Raw genomic sequence first — 20,183 nt, forward strand, 5'->3', positions numbered from 1 at the left:
TTTTTTTTTTTTTTTTTTTTGGGAGAGAAATATGGTGTGAAAAGAGGAAAAAAAAAAAAAAAAAAAAGCCCTAAAACGCCCAAAATAGCTCCCAAAAACCAAATTTTTAAGTTTTGGTCCAATCTGGGATGCTAGGGGCTATTTATAGCCCTTGTCACGCTTCTCATGGCTTAGGGGCTGTGAAGGGCCGCCAATGATGTCATCGTGACATCAGCAAATTCATCCTGTAGCACTTTTTTTTGTTTTGACTTCGGATGTGCATTTGGAGGTCTTTCTAGACTCGGATTGAGGCGATCGTGGTGTCTCTGGAAAACTCTGGATGTCTAGTTTTCAGAAAGCTAAAGAAATTAAACATCCAATTGTTGGATCAAAAGTTATGACCTTGGGAAGTGTGCTGACGTGCTTTTCATAGTTTTTTCAATATCTCAATCGTTTTAACTCCGATATCGACCCATGAATAGTCGTTGGAATGAGAATTTGATTATCCTCGTAATGGCATTGGTTTCAACTTGTTCCAATGGCTGGATCAAATTAGAGTTTTTAGGGCCCACCGAGAGTTAACTCTGAGTCAAACTTGGTCAAAATTGCCAAAAAATTCCAAGGAGCCTGGGGTTGATATAGAACCATGAAAAATATCGTTTTATGAGGATTCTAAACTTGTTTGACCTTTGGTCAACTCAGGGTTGACTAGGGGCATTTTGGTCATTTTGCTGAAAATTGAACTTTGAGCGCTCCGATGTCCGAACAGGTTGTGCCATGCCGTTATATATGTTCTCGTGACCCCATGGAGAGAAAATGATATTTTGGGTTTTTCAAGGTTTGACATGCAAATCAAGGGCAGACAAAATACAGTATCAACAGCTGCCCTTTTCTTTATCTGATACCTCGAGCGCAATGAGAGGTGTCGGATAAAGAAAGTGATTTCATATTTTGTTCCCCCTAAATCACGTGCAGAGGCTATTCATGGATCCAGACTAGTTTTTTGCCTGATGCGGTCGAGCTATTGTAGTTACTTCTAAAACACTTTTCGGACTTGAGGTCAATGTCTATTTTTCTTCTTCTCTTCTTTTTTATAAAAAATGTTAGTAGCAATGCAACTAGGAAAGCATGCTAGATTTTTTTTTTTTTTTTTTTTTTTTGGCTAGGTAGAAAAACATGCAAATGCTGGATGCTATGGATACAAAAAATAAATGCTAGGCAAAGTAAAGGGAGTTAACTGGTGATTGGGAACTTAGGATTCTTTAGGAACTTGGTGAGACGTATGGCATTGTCACTAGTTAGCCTCAAAATAAGATTAGTTGGACATAGAGGATATATGAACAGCACGCCTGATGAATGATTCCTATGTCGTGGAAGCGTGGAGAAGTTCCTACACCGTGGAAGTATGGAAAGGGTCCTATACCGTGGAAGGATAAACGATTGTGCTGATCCGTTGTTGGGTATCGAGCACCATAATAGACTCCTAGAACAAGAGAGGAAAAATTCCTACATTGTGGAAGTGTAGGAAAGTTCCTACACCATGGAAGTGCGGAAGATTGCACTAATCCATTGTTGGGTATCAAGCACCATAATGATTCTTACGTCGTGGTAGCGTGGAGAAGTTCCTATGCGTGGAAGTGTGGAGATGTTTCCTTTAAGAGAGCTGCTGATTAGATTTCTACGCCATGGTAGCGTGGAGAAGTTCCTACACAATGGAAGCATGGAGATGTTGCCTTTAGGAGGGCTGCTGAGACTTCTATGCCATGGCAACGTGGAGAAGTTCCTATACCGTGGAAGTTCAGAAAGGGTCCTATACCATGGAAGCATGGACAATTGTGCTGATCCGTTGTTGGGTATCGAGCACCATAATGATTCTTGTGCCATGGAAGCATGGAGAAGTTCCTACATCGTGGAAGTGTGGAAAGGGTCCTATATCGTGGAAGCATGGACGATTGTGCTAATTCGTTGTTAGGTATCAAGCACCATAATGATTCCTATGCTATAGAAGCATGGAGAAGTTCCTACACCATGGAAGTGCGGACAGGGTCCTATATCGTGGAAGCATGAATGATCGTCCTGATTCGTTGTTGGGTATTGAGCACCATAATAGACTCCTAGAACAAAAGAAGAGAAGTTTCTACACCGTGGAAGTGTGGAGATGTTGCCTTTAAGAGGGCTGATCAGATTCCTACACCGTGGTAGCATGGAGAAGTTCCTACACCGCAGAAGTGTGGAGCTGTTGCCTTTAAGAGGGTTGATTAGATCCCTATGTCATGGTAGCATGGAAAAGTTCCTACACCGTGGAAGTATGGAAAGGGTCCTATACCATGGAAGCATGGACGATTGTGCTGATCTATTGTTGGGTATTGAGCACCATAATAGACTCCTGGAACAAGAGAGGAGAAGTTCCTACACCGTGGAAGTGCGGAGAGGGTCTTATACCATTGAAACATGGATGATTGTGCTACTTTGTTGTTAGGTATCAAGCACCATAATAGACTCCTGGAACAAGAGAGGAGAAGTTCCTACACCGTGTAAGTGTGGAAATGTTGCCTTTGAGAGGGCTGACCAGATTCCTACGCCGTGGTAGCGTGGAGAAGTTCCTACACGATGGAAGTGTGGAAAGGGTATTATATAATTCTGGAAATTTCCTTTGAGAGGGCAGATTAGATTCCTGGAAACTACCTTTAAGAGGGCTACTGATGTATGATTCTGGAAACTGCCTTTGAGAGGGCTGATTAGATTCCTACGCCGTGGTAGCGTGGAGAAGTTCCTACACCATGGAAGTGTGGAAAGGGTCTTGTATAATTCTAGAAATTGCCTTTGAGAGGACTGCTGATATATGTGAAAAACAATGCCTCTGATTAGGACTTACATGCATAGTTCTAGGAAATCGCCTTTGAGAGGGCTGCTGATGTATAAGAATGACAATGCCTCTGGTTAGGACTTATATGTATGATTTTGGAAACTGCCTTTGAGAGGGCTGTTGATGTGTGCAAGAAACAATGCCTCTAGGTAGGACTTACATGTACAATTTTGGATGTCGCCTTTAAAATGGTTGTTGATGTGCACAAGAAACAATACCTCTAGGTAGGACTTACATGTACAACTCTGGATGTCGCCTTTCAAAGGGCTGCTGATGTATGCAAGAAATAATGCCTCTGGGTAGGACTTGTATGTATGATTCTAGAAACTGCCTTTGAGAGAGCTGCTGATGTGTGCAAGAAACAATGCCTCTAGGTAGGACTTACATGTACAATTTTGGATGTCGCCTTTAAAAAGCTTTGCTTATGCTATACCCCTCTTTTCACACCATATTTCTCTCCCAAAAAAAAAAAAAAAAAAAACACAAAAACATATCAAAACTTCTTGATTCTTCTCTCTTCTCCAGAAATATAAGGTAGTATTCATAACCCTCCATATTCCTTTCCTTGGTTCCATACCTTGGATTTGAGTTTTAAGGAGTATGGATGTAGCTTTTTAGCTACTATACATAACGTTTTTCTTTAAAGCTTCATCAAGCTTTTTATCCTTTATTTTTGCTTGAATAACATGATTTATTGCTTTCTCTAGCATGTTTCTTGCTTTATTTGTGCTTCTAGCTTAAATCTCCTTACATTTTATGCCTTATGCTGTCTTTTATGCTTGGATCTACATCCTTACATGCTTCTATGTTTAGATCTACATGCTTTATGCCATCTTATATGCTTAGATCTATATCCTTACATGCTTATATGTTTAGATCTACATGCTTTATGCTTTATGCCATGCTTTCTATGCTCAGATCCATTTTTCCCATGTGTTTTTTTTTTGGCTAGATCCACATGTTTCTATGCTTGTTTACATGTCTATTTGTCTTTCCTACATGTTTTCCTATGTTTTTTTTCTCTTTTTCCTCTATGTTGATGTTAGGGTTACATGCTCACTGTGGACGACTAAATTTCTCAGTTTGAAATGAGTCAAACAAGTAAAATAGTTATAGAAATGCGAATTTGTATTGATGAATGTGTGGTACAGTTCTCTGTGATTACAAAAGAGTGATCCTTTGATTCGATCTCCTTGAAAGATTTATTGATTGGAGTTGTGGTAATGTGATTTTGATTTGAACACCAAATATACTTCAATTTGGCTGAAGAATTGATCGAAGACCTTTGAAACAGAATTACAATGAATCTCTGGCTATGAGCCTGTTAGAAATTCTTTGTTCTTCGTATTCTTCGTACATTCTTCATGTTCTTGGTGCGTTCTTCGTCTTTGAAGATTTGTGGTGGAATTTCTTCGGGGCTTTAGAGGCTTGAATCCGTAGAGCTTCACTGATTTGTGGTTTGTGAGGTTTCTAGAGGCTTTTGAGCTTGATTCTAGTGAACTTTGAGATCTAGGAATATAATTTGGATGATTCCTCTTTGAATGTTCTTCGTAATTGAAGGTTTGTGTTGGAAGTTCTTCGATGCTTTAAACGCTTGAATCCGTAGAGCTTCACTAATTTGTGTTTATTAAGGTTTCTGGAGGCTTTTGAGCTTGATTCCAGTGAACTTTGAGATCTAGGCAGGTAGTTTGGATGATTCTGCTTCAAACGTTCTTCATGTTTGAGGGTTGAAGTTCTTAAAGTTGCTGAAGGCTTCAGGGCTTGATTCCAGCAGAGCTTCTGGACTTCTGAATCTTCTCTGATGCTGCTTGTGCTTCAGATGGCTTGGTGCCCTCCTAAATTACTTAGGAAGGCTTCTATTTATAGGAGTTTGGGGATGGATGAGCGACATGTGGCGGAGTCTGATTAGTGACACATGTCACAGCCTAATTGGTCCGCTTATGTCATCGCTTACACGTGTGAGGTTGATTATGTCATCGCTTACACATGCGAGGCTACTTACGTCATCGCTGATATGCGTTGATGTTTGATTGGTTTTTTGAATGACACTATGCAAATTTCTGTTGGTTTCTGAGTAGTGATAGCAAAACCTAGCAGCAATACGTGGAGCTTTGTAATTGGTTATATTTTGTGGACTTGGTAGTGTGACGTGTTAGCTTGTGATAGGTCGGGAATTTTCCCTCTCTACAAATGCCCCCTCGAGACTCGTTCACACACACAGTTTCAGAGTGTGGTGTGGGAATGAGTTTCAAAAATAGATTTTTACACTCGGCTCTTCAAATGAAGTAGTTGAAGGTGGTGGAGCTTTCAGTAGGGTGAGATAATTTCCGAAGAGTAGACCTATCCATATGAAAGGCTTTGATGAGACCAAAAAGAGGTCTGCCTATATTTGAATATACTTGCATGACCAAGCCTTCTCAACAGAGGTTAAGTTGAAGTAATTTCAAAAGAGTATTTTGGACCGTTAACGGCAATCACAGGGTGTAGAAGATGGGGAAAAGGTGAAGATGTTGGTTGGGTACAGCATGCAGAGTCATGGGGCTAGCCTCGTGTTTTTAATAACCGCTGGTGAAGTTATCTCAGAAAAGTATACTTCTTATTACGGCGAGGCCATGTGGGAAAGTGGTTGAGTGCGCATGTGTCATCGTTTCACTCAGGTTAAGTTGAGGTAATTTCAGAAGCTTATGGATTCTGGGTATGCTGATGGTTGTAAGAAGACGATCAAGATAAAGTGGAGATGGTGACTGTGTGAAGAAGATGGCGATGAAGCAAAGTGAATGGGTGAAACATATGACACCATGGCGCTGGCCCTGTATGTTGGGGACTCTCTGGTGTAGGTGTTTTTGGGAAGTACACCATCAAATATGGGACTGACTGTATGCTGCATGGGGTCTGATAGTAAGTCATTAAATGTGCGTGTGTGATGGGACCATGCCGACGGACATTAAGTTGAAGTAATTTCAGAAGAGTACCTTCTAAAATACTTCAAGCTAGATTTAAGTTGGAGTAATTCCAGAAAGTGTGTTTTGAGGTACTAGCAACGATGACCTTTGGGTTCCACAATGGTGGGGACATGGAATATGGCTTTGGCGACCATTTGCCGGCTCCAAAGGCTGAACTCTGATGAGCTGGTGCCTTGAAGGTTGTTTCAAGTGTTGGATGAAAGACAATTTGTAGGACACCCTAACACTTTTTACCATCTTCACCTACTGCCACTTGTTGGAAAAGCACAGAAAAATGAAAGATGGAGCCAACTTGTGATTCTGATCTTAGAAACCAGCCAAGTTGTTGTTTGTTCCGAACCACTGCTTCTGTTGGAAGGCCAAACAATTGGAAAGAGACTACGGGAGACCTGAGGTTAGGAACCGATGTCTTTGCTGGACTTGGATTTCCTGGCCAACCAAATCCACGGAAGCATGGAAGGACGATGCAGACCTTGTTATGAATAATTTTATGGACAAAGGTGGTCGTTAAGTGGATAAACAAAATTTGTTTAGATCTCAAAACTACAATGATACTGTGAAGAAGGTTTCTACTGAACCATGAGAGGGTTGATTTCAAACTGATTATGAAGCGATATTGGTTGTTAAGTGTTGAGAATGATGAAGCCATAGTGAGAAATGGCTCTTGAGAATGAGGACTTGAAAATTTGAAAGAAGCAAATCTTCATTTCATGATTCAATGTGTTTTTCTTGATGAGTTCTTGATGAGTCCGGCCCTTCTATTTATAGTGGAGAGACGAAGAATGGTAGATGGGTAGTTGAGAATGGTGGTTGAGAATTTTTGGTGAGAACGGTAGATTCCCGACTAGTAGGTGCCGAATGTTAGGTGGGAATGTTTGGCAGCGAAAGGGGAATGGTAGGCGGAAGACTGGTAGGCACTGAACGGGAATGGTAGGTTGAACTGGTGACCCAATGTAATTTCAAGTTCAAGACACACTTGTAAGAGTTCATTTGTACTTTAAAAGGGAAGCCTTGATGAAGTCTGGAGAATAACCCTGAGGGGATCCAAACTAAATGGATGAATCTCAAATTTTGATATTGAGAGCTTTAGTTTTGGACATTGTTAGTACTTCGAAGATGTGGGTTAGATTGGTGATTTCCAAGTCGCAAAAAAAACTATGCAAGACAAGTCTGGCTTGAAAATTTTGACTTTGGGTTGATTTTAGCACAAAAGACAACTATCTTGGAATTGAGTTTATTTGTGCAATTTCTGAGTCACAAATGACGGAACAGACTCCAAAATTGGAATGTATGCAAAAAATTGAGCAAGATAGGTCCATCTTAAAAATTTTGAATTTCGGTCAACATTTACGCAAAAGTCAACTTTCTGGAAATTGGACATTTGTGCAATTTCCAAGCTTCGAATGAAGAAATGGATCCCAAGATCAGAATGTACTCAAAAAATTGAGTGGGACAGGTCCATTTTGAAAATTTTGACTTTTTGGTCAAAGTCAAAAGTCCACTTGGTCAAAGCATTTTCTCACTTTTTTTTTTTAGGCGATTTGGATCCAGGTCAGATTTCCAGGTCTGTCCGGGTCAACCGGTTTAATGGAGGATGACGTCATCAGTGACGTCATAGTGCAGGAGGGCAGGTGTACGCGTATAGCACGTGTGGCGAGTGTAGGAGCGTGGCGCGTGGGAACGCGTGACATGATGAAAGTAGTGTGTGTCGGCACGTGAATCTAAGGCTGTGAACGCCGGTGTCGCTAGAGGCACGTGGCGGTGCGTGACTGCTTTTTTGGTCTCAGATTTTTTTGGGTTTTGTCGATCTAAGGCCGTAGAATCTCCTGGTATGGTTTGTTTTCTGAAATTATGGGCAAATTTGCACAGATTTGAAGGACTAGGCCGTTGGTCATTGCGAGCTTATAGCGGCGCGTGGTGGCGCGGGGTGGCTCCGTTGTTGATGATCTTTTTGGGTTTTGTAGATCATGGGCCGATGGATCTAGTGGTGGCACCGGTTTTGTAAAAATTCTCTCAGATTTTTGCAGACTTGAATGAAAAACTAGCAGATCGTTGAGAATTTGTGGCGACGCGTGGCGGTGCGTTATGGCTCTACTGTGCACGGCCTTTTCTGGGTTTTGTTTTTCGAAGTCCTTAGCAGATTTCTGTGGGTTGATTTTTTGTGAAATCTTGTCAGAAATTTTAGAAATTTGAAAGAAGAGACGGTAGGCATTGTTAAACTTGTTGCCATTTTAGTCTTCATTGTGGTTCTGACAGTGTTTGAAATTTCGAGCAGATTGGCTAACCAACAAATGTCTCTCTGTTTTTAAGGTCAGTAGCACAATCACTTTGAACAATATACAGCATAGAATGTGCAATAGTTTCTTTCTGACAGCATGATGCATTTATGGGCACTCCTTTTTTTTCAAGGTTTGGTGCAGACTTCCCTGACCTTGAGAGTATTTGAGTTTGCAAAATCTGATTTTGAGCTCCACAATTCTCTATATAAGGTCATCCGAGGTATGCACTAAATTGCACAAGCAGAGTCTCCTATCTCTGTGAGTAGCATAATACTCTTTTAAGTGTAGAGAAATTATGCCTTTCTCTTCTTTTTTTCCTTTTTTTTTTACATGCTTAGTTTCTACTAACTTTTTTTTTTTTCTTTTTTCACAGGCTAGAGATTACAATTGAAGCTCCCTCTTTCTCTGATTTTTTTTTCTTTTTTTTTTGTTTTTGTTTGTTTAGACGTGCCGTGAGATTTTCTTCTAACAAGTTCTTTGTTGTTGCTTGTTTTTGTTATGCAGCAGACTTTCCTTTATTCTTTGTGCTTTAACATCGAGGTTTACACCAACGTTCTTATAGTGATGTTTGTCTCCATTCTTGATGTTCTCATAGCAACAATCATCTAGGCAACAATGTTATCAAAGGTGATGGGATAGCGAAAAGTGGCACCTGTGGTTCGTCCAGAAGGGTCGTCCATGACATGCAGTTTGCCAAGCTACTAGGCCATCTCCTGTTCGTCCAGACCTCTCTTCCCTGAGAGGTCGACCAATTGGGTAGACCCCGTAATCAAGTCAAAAGGGTCGTCCACGGATGAATCGCATGGACGACCAAAGAACAGCATGACAAAGGGTCGTCCATAAGCATTGCACATGGACGACCACACGATACTTAGCAAATTCTGAAGCGGTTAATCAACTCGTGTTCATCGCCGTCAATTTCTCCCAAGTATGTAACTTCCAGCAGCGGTTATGATTTCTATAGCCGTTGAAGAAGTTATGTCCGGACTCCACAAATCTGGGGGAAGTTATTGAACCAATAACCGCCCTAAAGTACCCTATATAAGGACCGATCTGAACTATGTAAAGGTATGATATTCTGAGATCTTTACACACAATACAGTTAGAACTCCATACAAGGGAAGACACTAACTTCACCATCGGAGGATATTTGGCCGGTCCACCCCGGTCATCCTTTGATTTTTTTTCTTCTTTTACAGGCCTCTGCAAACGCCGTAGCCCACCGAAGCCGAAGTGTTCAACCAAACTGATTTTATCCACCATCAGTTTGGCGCCGTCTGTGGGGATAGTGTGAATTGTTTTGCGATTTGACTTTCTGAGAAAAAGGTTGAATGGTTCGGACTAGGTCGAGGGCTACAAGCCCAGGCCATCAGGGAAGCAAAGATGCTTCAAGTAACCCCCATCGCGATCGCCAATCAGCGCCTGTCATGCAGTTGCCTTCCATCCAACACATGCAATCTATGGCGGCCGTGATGGTGGAGTTAACTCGCCAAAATCAAGAATTGACTAGGGAAATGGAGAGGCAGCGCCGTGAAGGACAGGCTGAAAGACAGTCCCAAAGTCAAGAAGATAGAGGAGGAAATGCTGAGCCTGAGGCTCAGTCAAGAGACACCACTTCACGAAGGGTGCCACATTTGGAGAAGGAAATGGATCAAATGAGGAGGGTTATGGACGAGATGAGAGAGAACATGAGAAGAGCAAATCCCGTTGAGGATTTGGTTCACCGGACAGATTCCCCTTTCATGGCTTCCATCAATGGGCATCCCTTGCCACCGAAGTTCAAAATGCCTTCCCTGGATTCATATGATGGAGCACGTGATCCTTTTGACCATATTGCTACTTTCAAGACCACAATGCATCTCCAAGGGGTTCCAGACGAGATTATGCGCAGAGCCTTCCCTACCACCTTTAAGGGACCAGCGCGAGTATGGTTCAGCAAAATACCCCCGAATTCTGTAAGTTCTTTCGAGGAGTTAAGCAAATTATTTGTCAATAATTTCATTGGGGGACAGAGACACAAACGTTCCTCGTCCAGTTTGCTGACCATAGAGCAAGGAGAGAATGAAAGCCTGCGTTCCTTCATCACACGCTTCAACAGGGAAGCTCTGACAGTGGACGAGGTGGACGATAAGCTACTTTTGGCAGCCTTCTACAATGGGGTTAACTCAGATTTATTCATTCACAAGTTGTATGAAAAAGAGCCCCAATCCATGGCTGAACTCGTCCATTCAGCCCAAAACTTCATGAATGCAGAAGACGCCATCATAGCTAAGAAGAGGAAGAGAGTTGAGAGAATGGAGGTCAACCCCCCGCGTCATCCTGACCAAGGGCCTCGCCCAAAGAAGGGACGAACGGAAGATAAGAAGGATCGAGACAGGGATAATAGAAAGGCAGGCCCATCAGCAAGGAATCAGAATTACACACCCTTGAATGCCCCACTTGATCAAGTGCTTATGCAAATCAAGGATGATCCTTCCTTGAAGTGGCCAGAGAAGATGAAGGGAGATCCTAACAAGCGCAATAAGAATAAATATTGTCGCTTCCACAGGGATCATGGGCATGACACGGACGAGTGTTATGACTTGAAGTAGCAGATAGAGAATCTCATTAGACAAGAAAAGTTGAGGCATTTCGTTGGAAGAGATCATAAAGATGAAAAATTGAAAGCGAAGATGGAAGAGTCATCGCGGCCCCCACTAGGAGAAATAAGGGTTATCATTGGAGGGACTCCTGAAGGACAATCCTCTAGATCAAAGAAGACGTATCTTAAAGTGGTGCAGAATGTCCAACTCTCTAGACGATCTCCGAGGACGGGGGGGACGGACAAGCCAACCATTTCTTTCACAGATGAAGAGGCTGAAAGAATTCATCATCCACATGACGATGCAATTGTCATTACCCTACTGATAGCAGACTACAGAACTAGGAGGGTGTTGGTGGATAATGAAAGTTCAGCGGATATATTATATTATCCTGCCTTCCAGCAGATGAAGCTTGGACGAGATCAGCTTCGTCCAGCACGCTCACCACTGATAGGATTTGGAGGAATGAAAGTGCAGCCCGTGGGTACCATTACCTTGCCTGTAGTGGTAGGGTCATACCCACAGCAGATAACTAAGGAAGTAAATTTCCTTGTGGTGGATTGTTCGTCCTCATATAATGCCATCATTGGAAGACCAACTTTGAACAGTTGGAAGGCAGTAACTTCCACCTACCATCTATCAGTTAAATTCCCTACGGAATGCGGAATTGGACAAGCACAAGGAGATCAATTGGCAGCCAGGGAGTGTTACCTAGCCATGTTGGCTATGGACGAGTAGATGCATACTATGAGTATAGAAGAAAGGAAAATTGTTGCAGAACCGACTGAAGTATTGGAAGATGTTTTATTACAAGAAAATGATCCTGAGAAATTCACTAGAATTGGAACAAGTATGAAGGAGAAGGCGAAAGAAGACCTCGTCCAATTTCTAAAAAAGAATGCCGATGTTTTTGCATGGAGCCATGACGACATGCCTGGTATTGACCCAGGTGTAATCACTCATCGACTGAACGTGTCCCTCTCTTCTAAGCCTATTCGTCAAAAGAAGAGGATGTTCGCCCCTGAACGAGAGAAGGCTATCAAGGAAGAGGTTCAAAAACTGACCACAGCACAGTTCATCCGGGAAGTCTATTATCCGGATTGGTTGGCAAATGTAGTGATGGTGAAAAAAGCAAACGGCAAGTGGAGGATGTGTGTTGACTTCACTGACTTAAATAAGGCTTGTCCTAAGGATAGTTATCCCTTGCCTCGTATTGATCAACTGGTTGATTCTACTGCTGGCCATCAACTGTTGAGCTTCATGGACGCCTTCTCAGGATATAATCAGATAAAGATGGACAAGGCAGATCAGGAAAAGACATCTTTTATTACTAGTCAAGGTTTATTTTGCTACAATGTGATGCCCTTCGGTCTGAAGAACGCAGGGGCAACTTATCAAAGACTGGTGAATCACATGTTTCATCCACAGATAGGACGGAATGTAGAGGTGTACGTGGATGATATGCTTGTGAAGAGCTTAGACGAAGGAAGCCACTTGGACGATCTTCAAGAAACCTTTGAAACACTTAGGCGATACAAGATGAAGCTGAACCCAAGTAAATGTGCCTTCGGAGTATCTTCAGGAAAGTTTTTAGGATTCATGGTTTCAGAGAGAGGAATTGAAGCAAATCCAGACAAGATCCAAGCCATATTGAACATGGAGCCACCGAAGAACATCAAGGAAGTCCAATCTCTAACAGGACGAGTTGCAGCACTAAACAGGTTTGTCTCAAGAGCCACTGATAAGTGTTTACCCTTTTTTAAGATTCTCAGGAAGGCATTTGAGTGGACGGACGAATGTCAAAAGGCCTTCCAGGACCTAAAGCACTATCTTGCCACGGCCCCGTTGCTAAGTCCGTCCGTGCCAGGAGAAGAACTATATTTATACTTAGCAGTGTCCCCACACGCCGTGAGTTCAGCGTTGGTCAGGGAGGAAGAAAAGGTACAGAAGCCTGTGTATTACACTAGCCGGGCACTGAGAGGGGCAGAAGGAAGGTACCCATTGATAGAGAAGTTAGCCTTCGCACTAATAACAGCTTCTAGGAAGTTAAGACACTACTTCCAAGGTCATGTCATCATTGTCATGACGGATCATCCACTCAAGAAGGCAATGAGTAAACTTGAAGCTGCAGGACGACTAATTCAATGGGCAATTGAGCTCGGTGAGTTTGATATTCGGTACCAACCGAGGAATGCGATAAAAGCTCAAGCCCTAGCAGATTTCATCGCAGAATTTACTCCGAGTTATGAGGACAAAGAAGACAGTAAAAGATGGGTCGTCCATGTAGATGGATCATCTACACTGTATGCAGGAGGTATAGGAGTGGTTTTACAATCACCAGAAGGAGATAAATTGAATCACAAGGTTCGCTTGCAATATCAAACAACTAACAATGAAGCAGAGTATGAAGCCCTTCTCAAAGGGTTGGAGTTAGCCAAATCTGTGGGGGCAGACTCCGTACTCGTCCTGGGAGATTCACAGTTGGTTATAAGCCAAGTAAATGGAACATGTGAAGCCAAGGAAGATAGAATGAAGAGGTATCTGAAGAAGGTGTTACGCCTTATGAAGAAATTCAGAGAAGCTGATTTCGTGCAAATCCCGAGGGAAGAGAACATGGAAGCAGACACTCTAGCGAAGGAAGCCTCCGCCAATGAAGCAATGGACAGGTTAGATGAAATACAGTACCTGCCGAGCATAGACCTTCCAGAAATGTTGCAAATAGAAAGTGAAGAGAATTGGATGACCCCGATAGTCTCGTACCTGAAGGACGGAAGGCTTCCAGAAGGGAAGGACGAGGCCAGGAAGCTAAGAGTTAAATCAGCCCGATATATCCTTATAGACGAGATTTTATACAAAAGAGGTTTTTCACAACCATACCTTAGGTGCCTAGCTCCAGACGAAGCAAACTACGTATTGAGGGAAGTTCATGAAGGAGCATGTGGCAATCACTCAGGAGCCAGATCACTCGTCCACAAGGCCATCCGTGCAGGGTACTACTGGCCAACCATCCAAGCTGATGCTAAGGCATATGTAAAGGTATGCGATCAATGTCAACGTTTCAGTAATATTCCTAGACAGCCTTCAGAATACCTCACCCCAATGATGGCCCCTTGGCCTTTTGCACAGTGGGGTTTGGATATTTTAGGCCCCTTCCCGACTGGAACCAGACAGATGAAGTTTTTAGTAGTGGGGATAGACTACTTCACTAAATGGGTGGAAGCTGAACCCTTAGTAAAAATTACACAGCAGAATGTCAAAAATTTCGTCTGGAAGGACATTGTATGCAGATTTGGAGTACCAAGAGTGCTAGTATCCGACAATGGACGACAGTTTGACAACACCCCCTTTAGAGAATTTTGTGAACAGCTTGGAATCAAGAATCACTATTCCTCACCCTCCCACCCGCAGGCCAACGGACAAGCAGAAGTAGCAAACCGATCCTTGTTGAAAATCATCAAGACTCGGCTTGAAGGGGCCAAGGGGGTATGGCCGGATGAATTACCAGGTGTTTTGTGGGCTTACAGGACGACGGCAAGGACTCCCACCGGAGAGACTCCTTTTAAATTGGCTTATGGGAGCGAAGCCGTCATACCCGCAGAAGTGCATATGGCCAGCCATAGGGTGATGAAGTATCAGGATGAGGAAAACAACGAACAGCTTTGCCTTAACCTCGATCTCATAGACGAGGTTAGAATGGACGCGGAGCAAAGAACAACAAGGTACAAGAATCTCATGGCGAAGCGGCATGATGCTATGGTGAAACCCAGGCGCTTCAGTGTTGGGGATCTTGTCCTTAAAAGGGTTTCTTTGGCCACCAAAAACCCGGCCCATGGGAAGCTGGGACCAAACTGGGAAGGACCTTACAGAGTTATCAACTCCAAGAGACAAGGATCCTACTATTTAGAAGCCCTGGATGGACGAAGGCTAGAGCACCCGTGGAATGTTGAACACCTAAGGAGGTACTATCAATGAAGGGTGATCATGGACGAGTCTTAGCATGGACGAGACCTTTTGAAGCTTAAAGTAATGCTTAATATTATTTTCCAGTGTTTGCTTATTACAGTTGTGTTTTTAAGTGTATAAGTATTTTATGCTGCTCATGGACGAAGTTATGTTGTATTATGTGTTTTAAATTCCCTAAAAGCACAAGCTCTTAAGCATGTGCCATGGTTGTGGACGAATGATTACATAGTATGGATTGCTGAATATACATATGGTGTGTTTTAAATATGCATGAGTGTATGGAAATCCTTTGTTTTCTATGATTCAAAATGATCCACGGAAGGCGAAAGGCCAAAGACGAGAAAAATCCTTGGACGCAAGGATTTATCGTCTAAAAGCTTTCCTTTAGAGAAGGATAAAGCAAGAAAAATAAACAAGGTACGTCCGTCCAAGAGCAAGACGAGGCAAACCTTAAGAATAATCGTCTACACTATGGACAAACCATGCGCATGTGAAAACACCATGGGCCCATAGACGAGTCTTGCCGACTTAATCCCGTCCAGGGAGGAGTTGAAAGTTTCTTAGGACGAATGAATGATCGTCCTAAATCCGAGTAACAATTAAGTCTAACAAAAAGACATCACCCATGGACGAACATGTTTAAGGCGAGATAGAAATTGAGATATCATCGTCCAAACCATGGACGAATATTAAGTGTGAAGAAACAGTCCATGGACGAGCCCAAAGGGCTAAATAATCCATCGCATGGACGAGAATTTGCTGAGAATACTATCGTCAAAAACAAATAAGTAATCGCCTCTAGTTTTGATTGAACTAGCCAAAAGACGATACTCATAGACGAATTAGAGATGTATTTTAAGGGTTCATTTTTACTCCAGCTTTGTGATGAAGGAACTTCGTCCATAAGCCCAAGCCAAAGTAACAGTATGGACGATACTAATAAGGTATGTTCATAAATCCTTAAAACATATTCAAAACGATAGAAACAATAAACCATTCATTCATTTATTCATGAAATCTAAGGGTAGACCACCACAGTCCAAAAACCCTTGAAAGTAATGAGTAATTGTTCATAAAACCTCGTCCGTAAACTTGGACGATGAAATTGTACTTGAATAGATTTTAAAAAAAAAAAAAAAAAAAAAGAGAAAAGAAAAGCCCAAAACATTAGGGCACCTTAGAAAAACATAAAACTTTGAATATTCTACTGATCGTCCTGGTTCACTTCGTTGGTGGCGTCGTCCTCCACATTCACATCCTCAGAACCCGTCATGAGCAAGGAGCTTTCTGTAGCTTGAGGAATCTTGAAGGTGTCAAAGTTCAAGTCAGGGAAGGCGTCCTTAGCATCAGCACGGAAGTCCTCATATCCAGCAGCATAGTGGCTGTCTAGACGATTCTTATACTCGCTAGACTTCTTGAAAGCTGATATGGCTTCCTCACGTGCTTTTTCTAAGGACGAAGAGAACTCTGAAGCTTGACCTTCCAGGTATGCAATACGAGAATCTTTTTCTATTGCATCCACCTTAAGTTCTTCGACCTCGTCCTTCAGTCTCGTCTCAACCCCCAGTAGACGGTTGATTTCCTCAGTTAGCCTAATCACCTCTCCCTTCTTCAACAAAACTTCATTGGTAGCCTCTTTAACCTTCTCTCTTGCCGTCCTGGTCTCCTCAGCGAGCTCCTTGGCTTGGCACGTCGCTGTGTAAAACTTTGACATAGCCTGTCCATGGACGAAGAAGAGTTAGAAAAAAAAAAAAGAGAAGAAAAGAAGTACATAAGGACGAATTGAAAATTTGTACCTTGAAAAGGTCATGGATGCCAGAACGTTCAAAGTCCTTCACAGACATGTTGTAACATTCGTTGACTTCATTGTCTGTGACGAGCCCTTTGAACGTCCTCCATGCATAACTTTCGTCCAGCACCAAGTTGGAGGGACGATTTGGTTCCTCTGGCAGATGAGGCTTACGCGAAGTCTTGGATGGAGGGGGAGGAGGATCACTTGAAACAGGATGAACTATCTGGACGGGCTCCACACTGACAGGAGGCTCGTCCAGATTCACCGTCGGAGGAGTGAATTTGGGGACCTTGGGAAGAGAAGTCTGAGTTGTTTTTGGTTTTTTAGAACCTCGACGACTGGGGAGGTTCTCTAGGTCCACAGCACTCGAAATTTTGGACTTTCTCTTCCCAGCCTGGACGGCACTCTTCTGGACGACAGGAGGCGCGTGGGCACCCTCGTCCCCACTGGTTACAGTTTTATCCTTGTTCTCTCTCATTGTCATTATTCCTATGACGAGGAAAATCAGTTAAAAAAAGAAGAGAAAAAAAAAAGAATAGAAATAAGTACTGGAACAGACGATACTTACTTCGTCGAGTGGTCTCCTCGTGACTTAAATTTTCAGGGGTAGGTTCTGGGCCAAGCCCCCACGTAGCTAAACTACTGAAAGTGACTAAGTCGTGAAAAGTCCTTCTAGGGAAGGCACGTACTTGGTCAATGCGGTCTAAATAAAACTTGTCCAAACGTGGACGAGTAACAGCTGCACCAATAAAAGAAAAGGTGGTTAGACGATTGATAGTTGGGAAAAAGTGTAAGAAAGAGAAGCAACATGGAAAGAAAACATACCCTCAGGACGAAGACGACCTATGGGGCTGGTAAAAGGAGGGAAGGGGGCATTACTAACTTCTGTTGGGTCCCCAGCCCAGTTTCCAGAAATGACAAAAAATTCTTGCTTCCAGAGCCTATCAGACGAGCTACGACCTCTTATTAAGCTATACTGAGAGCCTCTGGACGAGAACTGGTAAAAACCAGCTGATTGTTTTATTTCAGAGGGCTTATAACAGTAGAGGAACTCGTCCACTGTTATAGGACGATCCCCTTCCAATGCCTCACGCCATAACACTTGCATGGCAACTATCGTCCTCCAACCGTTGGGATTAAGCTGGTTAGGACCAATACCTAGCCTATGAAGGAGACCTCTACAAAATGAATTTAGGGGAAACCTAAGACCAGCTAACAGATAAGACGAATATACCCCCAGACCAGAAGAAGGTGAACAACACCACTCTCCTTCCCTGGGTAGACGAGGTCCAAATTCGATAGGAATTTGGTATCTATCTACTAATGTTCTTAACTTAGGAGCGTCTAAGAGGGACACTACCTCAGGTGCACAGCTATATATAATATTTTCCTCTTCCTCCTCCTCGTCCTGAGAAGGGCTGGGTGGCGCTCTGGACGAGCTAGCCCCAGTTCCAGAGGCCATCCTGCGTTGCATTTCCTGAAATTCTTCTAGGGAAACGCCAGGGACCCCGGACGAATACTGCTCGTCCGAGGAACTACTACTAAAGCTAGTGCTACCCTCACCACTCTCGTAACTTCCAGACGAGACGTCCTGATATTCGTGTATCTCTCTCTCCATGCTACTAGACGAAGACATAACTAAAATAAAGATCAAAACGAAAACCTAAAGGAAGAGGAAGTACCTGAGAACTAAGACGAATGCTAGACGACAGTCTCGGACGAGATAGCAGAAGGAAGTTTTTGAGAAAGGTGAGGGGGCAAGAAAGAGAATATACCTATTTATAGGGCCCAGGAGTAGGGTCAGCGAAGCGACACCATCGACTAAGAAAACGACACGTGGCAATCGCGTGGAAAAATGTAATCGATTTAATTCCTCTACGAGTTAAACCATGACACGTGGCTGTATAAAAGGGATAAAATCCCAATAATATCCTTGGACGACACCCTGGACAAGGGGGCAACTGATGGGATAGCGAAAAGTGGCACCTGTGGTTCGTCCAGAAGGGTCGTCCATGACATGCAGTTTGCCAAGCTACTAGGCCATCTCCTGTTCGTCCAGACCTCTCTTCCCTGAGAGGTCGACCAATTGGGTAGACCCCGTAATCAAGTCAAAAGGGTCGTCCACGGACCAATCGCATGGACGACCAAAGAACAGCATGACAAAGGGTCGTCCATAAGCATTGCACATGGACGACCACACGATACTTAGCAAATTCTAAAGCGGTTAATCAACCCGTGTTCATCGCCGTCAATTTCTCCCAAGTATGTAACTTCCAGCAGCGGTTATGATTTCTATAGCCGTTGAAGAAGTTATGTCTGGACTCCACAAATCTGGGGGAAGTTATTGAACCAATAACCGCCCTAAAGTACCCTATATAAGGACCGATCCGAACTATGTAAAGGTATGATATTCTGAGATCTTTACACACAATATAGTTAGAACTCCATACAAGGGAAGACACTAACTTCACCATCGGAGGATATTTGGCCGGTCCACCCCGGTCATCCTTTGATTTTTTTCTTCTTTTACAGGCCTCTGCAAACGCCGTAGCCCACCGAAGCCGAAGTGTTCAACCAAACTGATTTTATCCACCATCATAATCTATCATCATTCTGGAGGAAGTTAACGTCATCCAGATTTCAAAGACATGATGTAAAACGACACCACTCAGAAGGGAGATAATGTGATTCAAATTTCAGAGCTATGAAGTGACACAACCCACAAGGGAGACAATGTAGCTTAGACTTGCAAGGTACAAGAAGATGCCCCCAAGAGATAAGTGATGCAAATCATACTTTAGAAATGTAGGAGAATGTCCATAAAAGATGGGCAATACCATGCAGACTTCATTTCTTGCAAAAGAGGTTAAAGATTTTATTTTGCTCCATAACCAAGAATCAACTTATGTTTATCATCATTTCAAGGAAAGCTAAGCAACGTCAACTCCTTACAGTCTTCATCTTCGACTATAACGATCTTCAATCATCCTATTGAGCAATTGACTACCTCTAAGCAATGTCTTGCCGACCAAAGGGACCTTAAAAGCATATTGATGACCGTTGGGAAACTCTTCAAGCCAGATTGGCAATCCTTCTTCTTTTCATGTGACTGAACTTATTGACAAGCACTAAGCTATCTACGTACTCCGGAGAGGGATCAAGTTATCACGTAGTTCAACTGAATTTTTTTTTTTAATTTTTTTTATGATTTTTTTTTTATATTTTCTTTTTTTGGTGATTTTTTTTTTTTTTTGATATTTTCTTTTTGATTATTTCTTTTTTTTCTTTGTTTTTTTTTTTTTTTTTTTCATAATTTGATAATTTTTTTTTCATAATTTGATAATTTTTTTTAGTGCGTGACTGAACTCAGCAAAAGATACTAAGTTGCCTAAGTACCCTCGAGAGGGATCAAGTCATTACATAGTTCAACATATATATATTTTTTGATATTTTTTTATGATTTTTTTTTGTTGTTGTTTTTTTTTTTTTTTTTTTTTTGGCAAAAAGAGGGCTCAGTGAGTAATAGTGGGTATCACCACTAATCGAACCCGAGACCTCTCAAGGGCGACTTGGGCATCCAACCACTACGCCACAATAGCAATTGGTAACATAGAGTGGGATTGATTTCTCCTTATTGGTACGCTTTCAAAGGTAATGGGAAGACATCATATACTCTTGCAACGCTACATTGGGCAGTTTAAACTCTTACCAAGGAGCAATCCTTGACTTTTAAGCATAGAAGTATTTAAGGAACTTCCC

General features: G+C 42.5%; 2 protein-coding genes across 2 annotated transcripts; one reads left to right on the plus strand and one right to left on the minus strand.

Moving 5' to 3' along the window:
• Positions 1-9,547: 9,547 nt before the first annotated feature.
• On the plus strand, positions 9,548-10,678 carry LOC112032188 (uncharacterized). The gene has a single exon (XM_024064948.2). The coding sequence runs from the start codon at positions 9,548-9,550 to the stop codon at positions 10,676-10,678; it is 1,131 nt and encodes a 376-aa protein (XP_023920716.2).
• A 4,938-nt stretch (positions 10,679-15,616) lies between these two features.
• LOC112032197 (uncharacterized) lies at positions 15,617-17,781 on the minus strand. The gene is made up of 4 exons (XM_065780842.1): positions 17,250-17,781; positions 16,993-17,163; positions 16,429-16,913; positions 15,617-16,349 (listed from the first exon to the last, which is right to left on the minus strand). The coding sequence occupies exons 1-4, from the start codon at positions 17,530-17,532 to the stop codon at positions 15,837-15,839; spliced, it is 1,452 nt and encodes a 483-aa protein (XP_065636914.1). The 5' UTR covers positions 17,533-17,781; the 3' UTR covers positions 15,617-15,836.
• Positions 17,782-20,183: the final 2,402 nt, after the last annotated feature.

This window comes from Quercus suber, unplaced genomic scaffold, assembly GCF_002906115.3.
Source record: "Quercus suber isolate HL8 unplaced genomic scaffold, Cork oak 2.0 scaffold_248, whole genome shotgun sequence".
Lineage (NCBI taxonomy): Eukaryota > Viridiplantae > Streptophyta > Magnoliopsida > Fagales > Fagaceae > Quercus > Quercus suber.

What these genes read in the sequence shown, in the direction of transcription:
- LOC112032197 (XM_065780842.1), bottom strand. Translation starts at nt 17,532, where the DNA reads ATGCAAGTGTTATGGCGTGAGGCATTGGAAGGGGATCGTCCTATAACA. An exon ending in CGAGGAGACCACTCGACGAA is followed by an intron (nt 16,914 to 16,992) that starts GTAAGTATCGTC and finishes TCCTCGTCATAG; the next exon opens with GAATAATGACAATGAGAGAG. An exon ending in GCATCCATGACCTTTTCAAG is followed by an intron (nt 16,350 to 16,428) that starts GTACAAATTTTC and finishes GTCCATGGACAG; the next exon opens with GCTATGTCAAAGTTTTACAC.
- LOC112032188 (XM_024064948.2), top strand. Translation starts at nt 9,548, where the DNA reads ATGGCGGCCGTGATGGTGGAGTTAACTCGCCAAAATCAAGAATTGACT.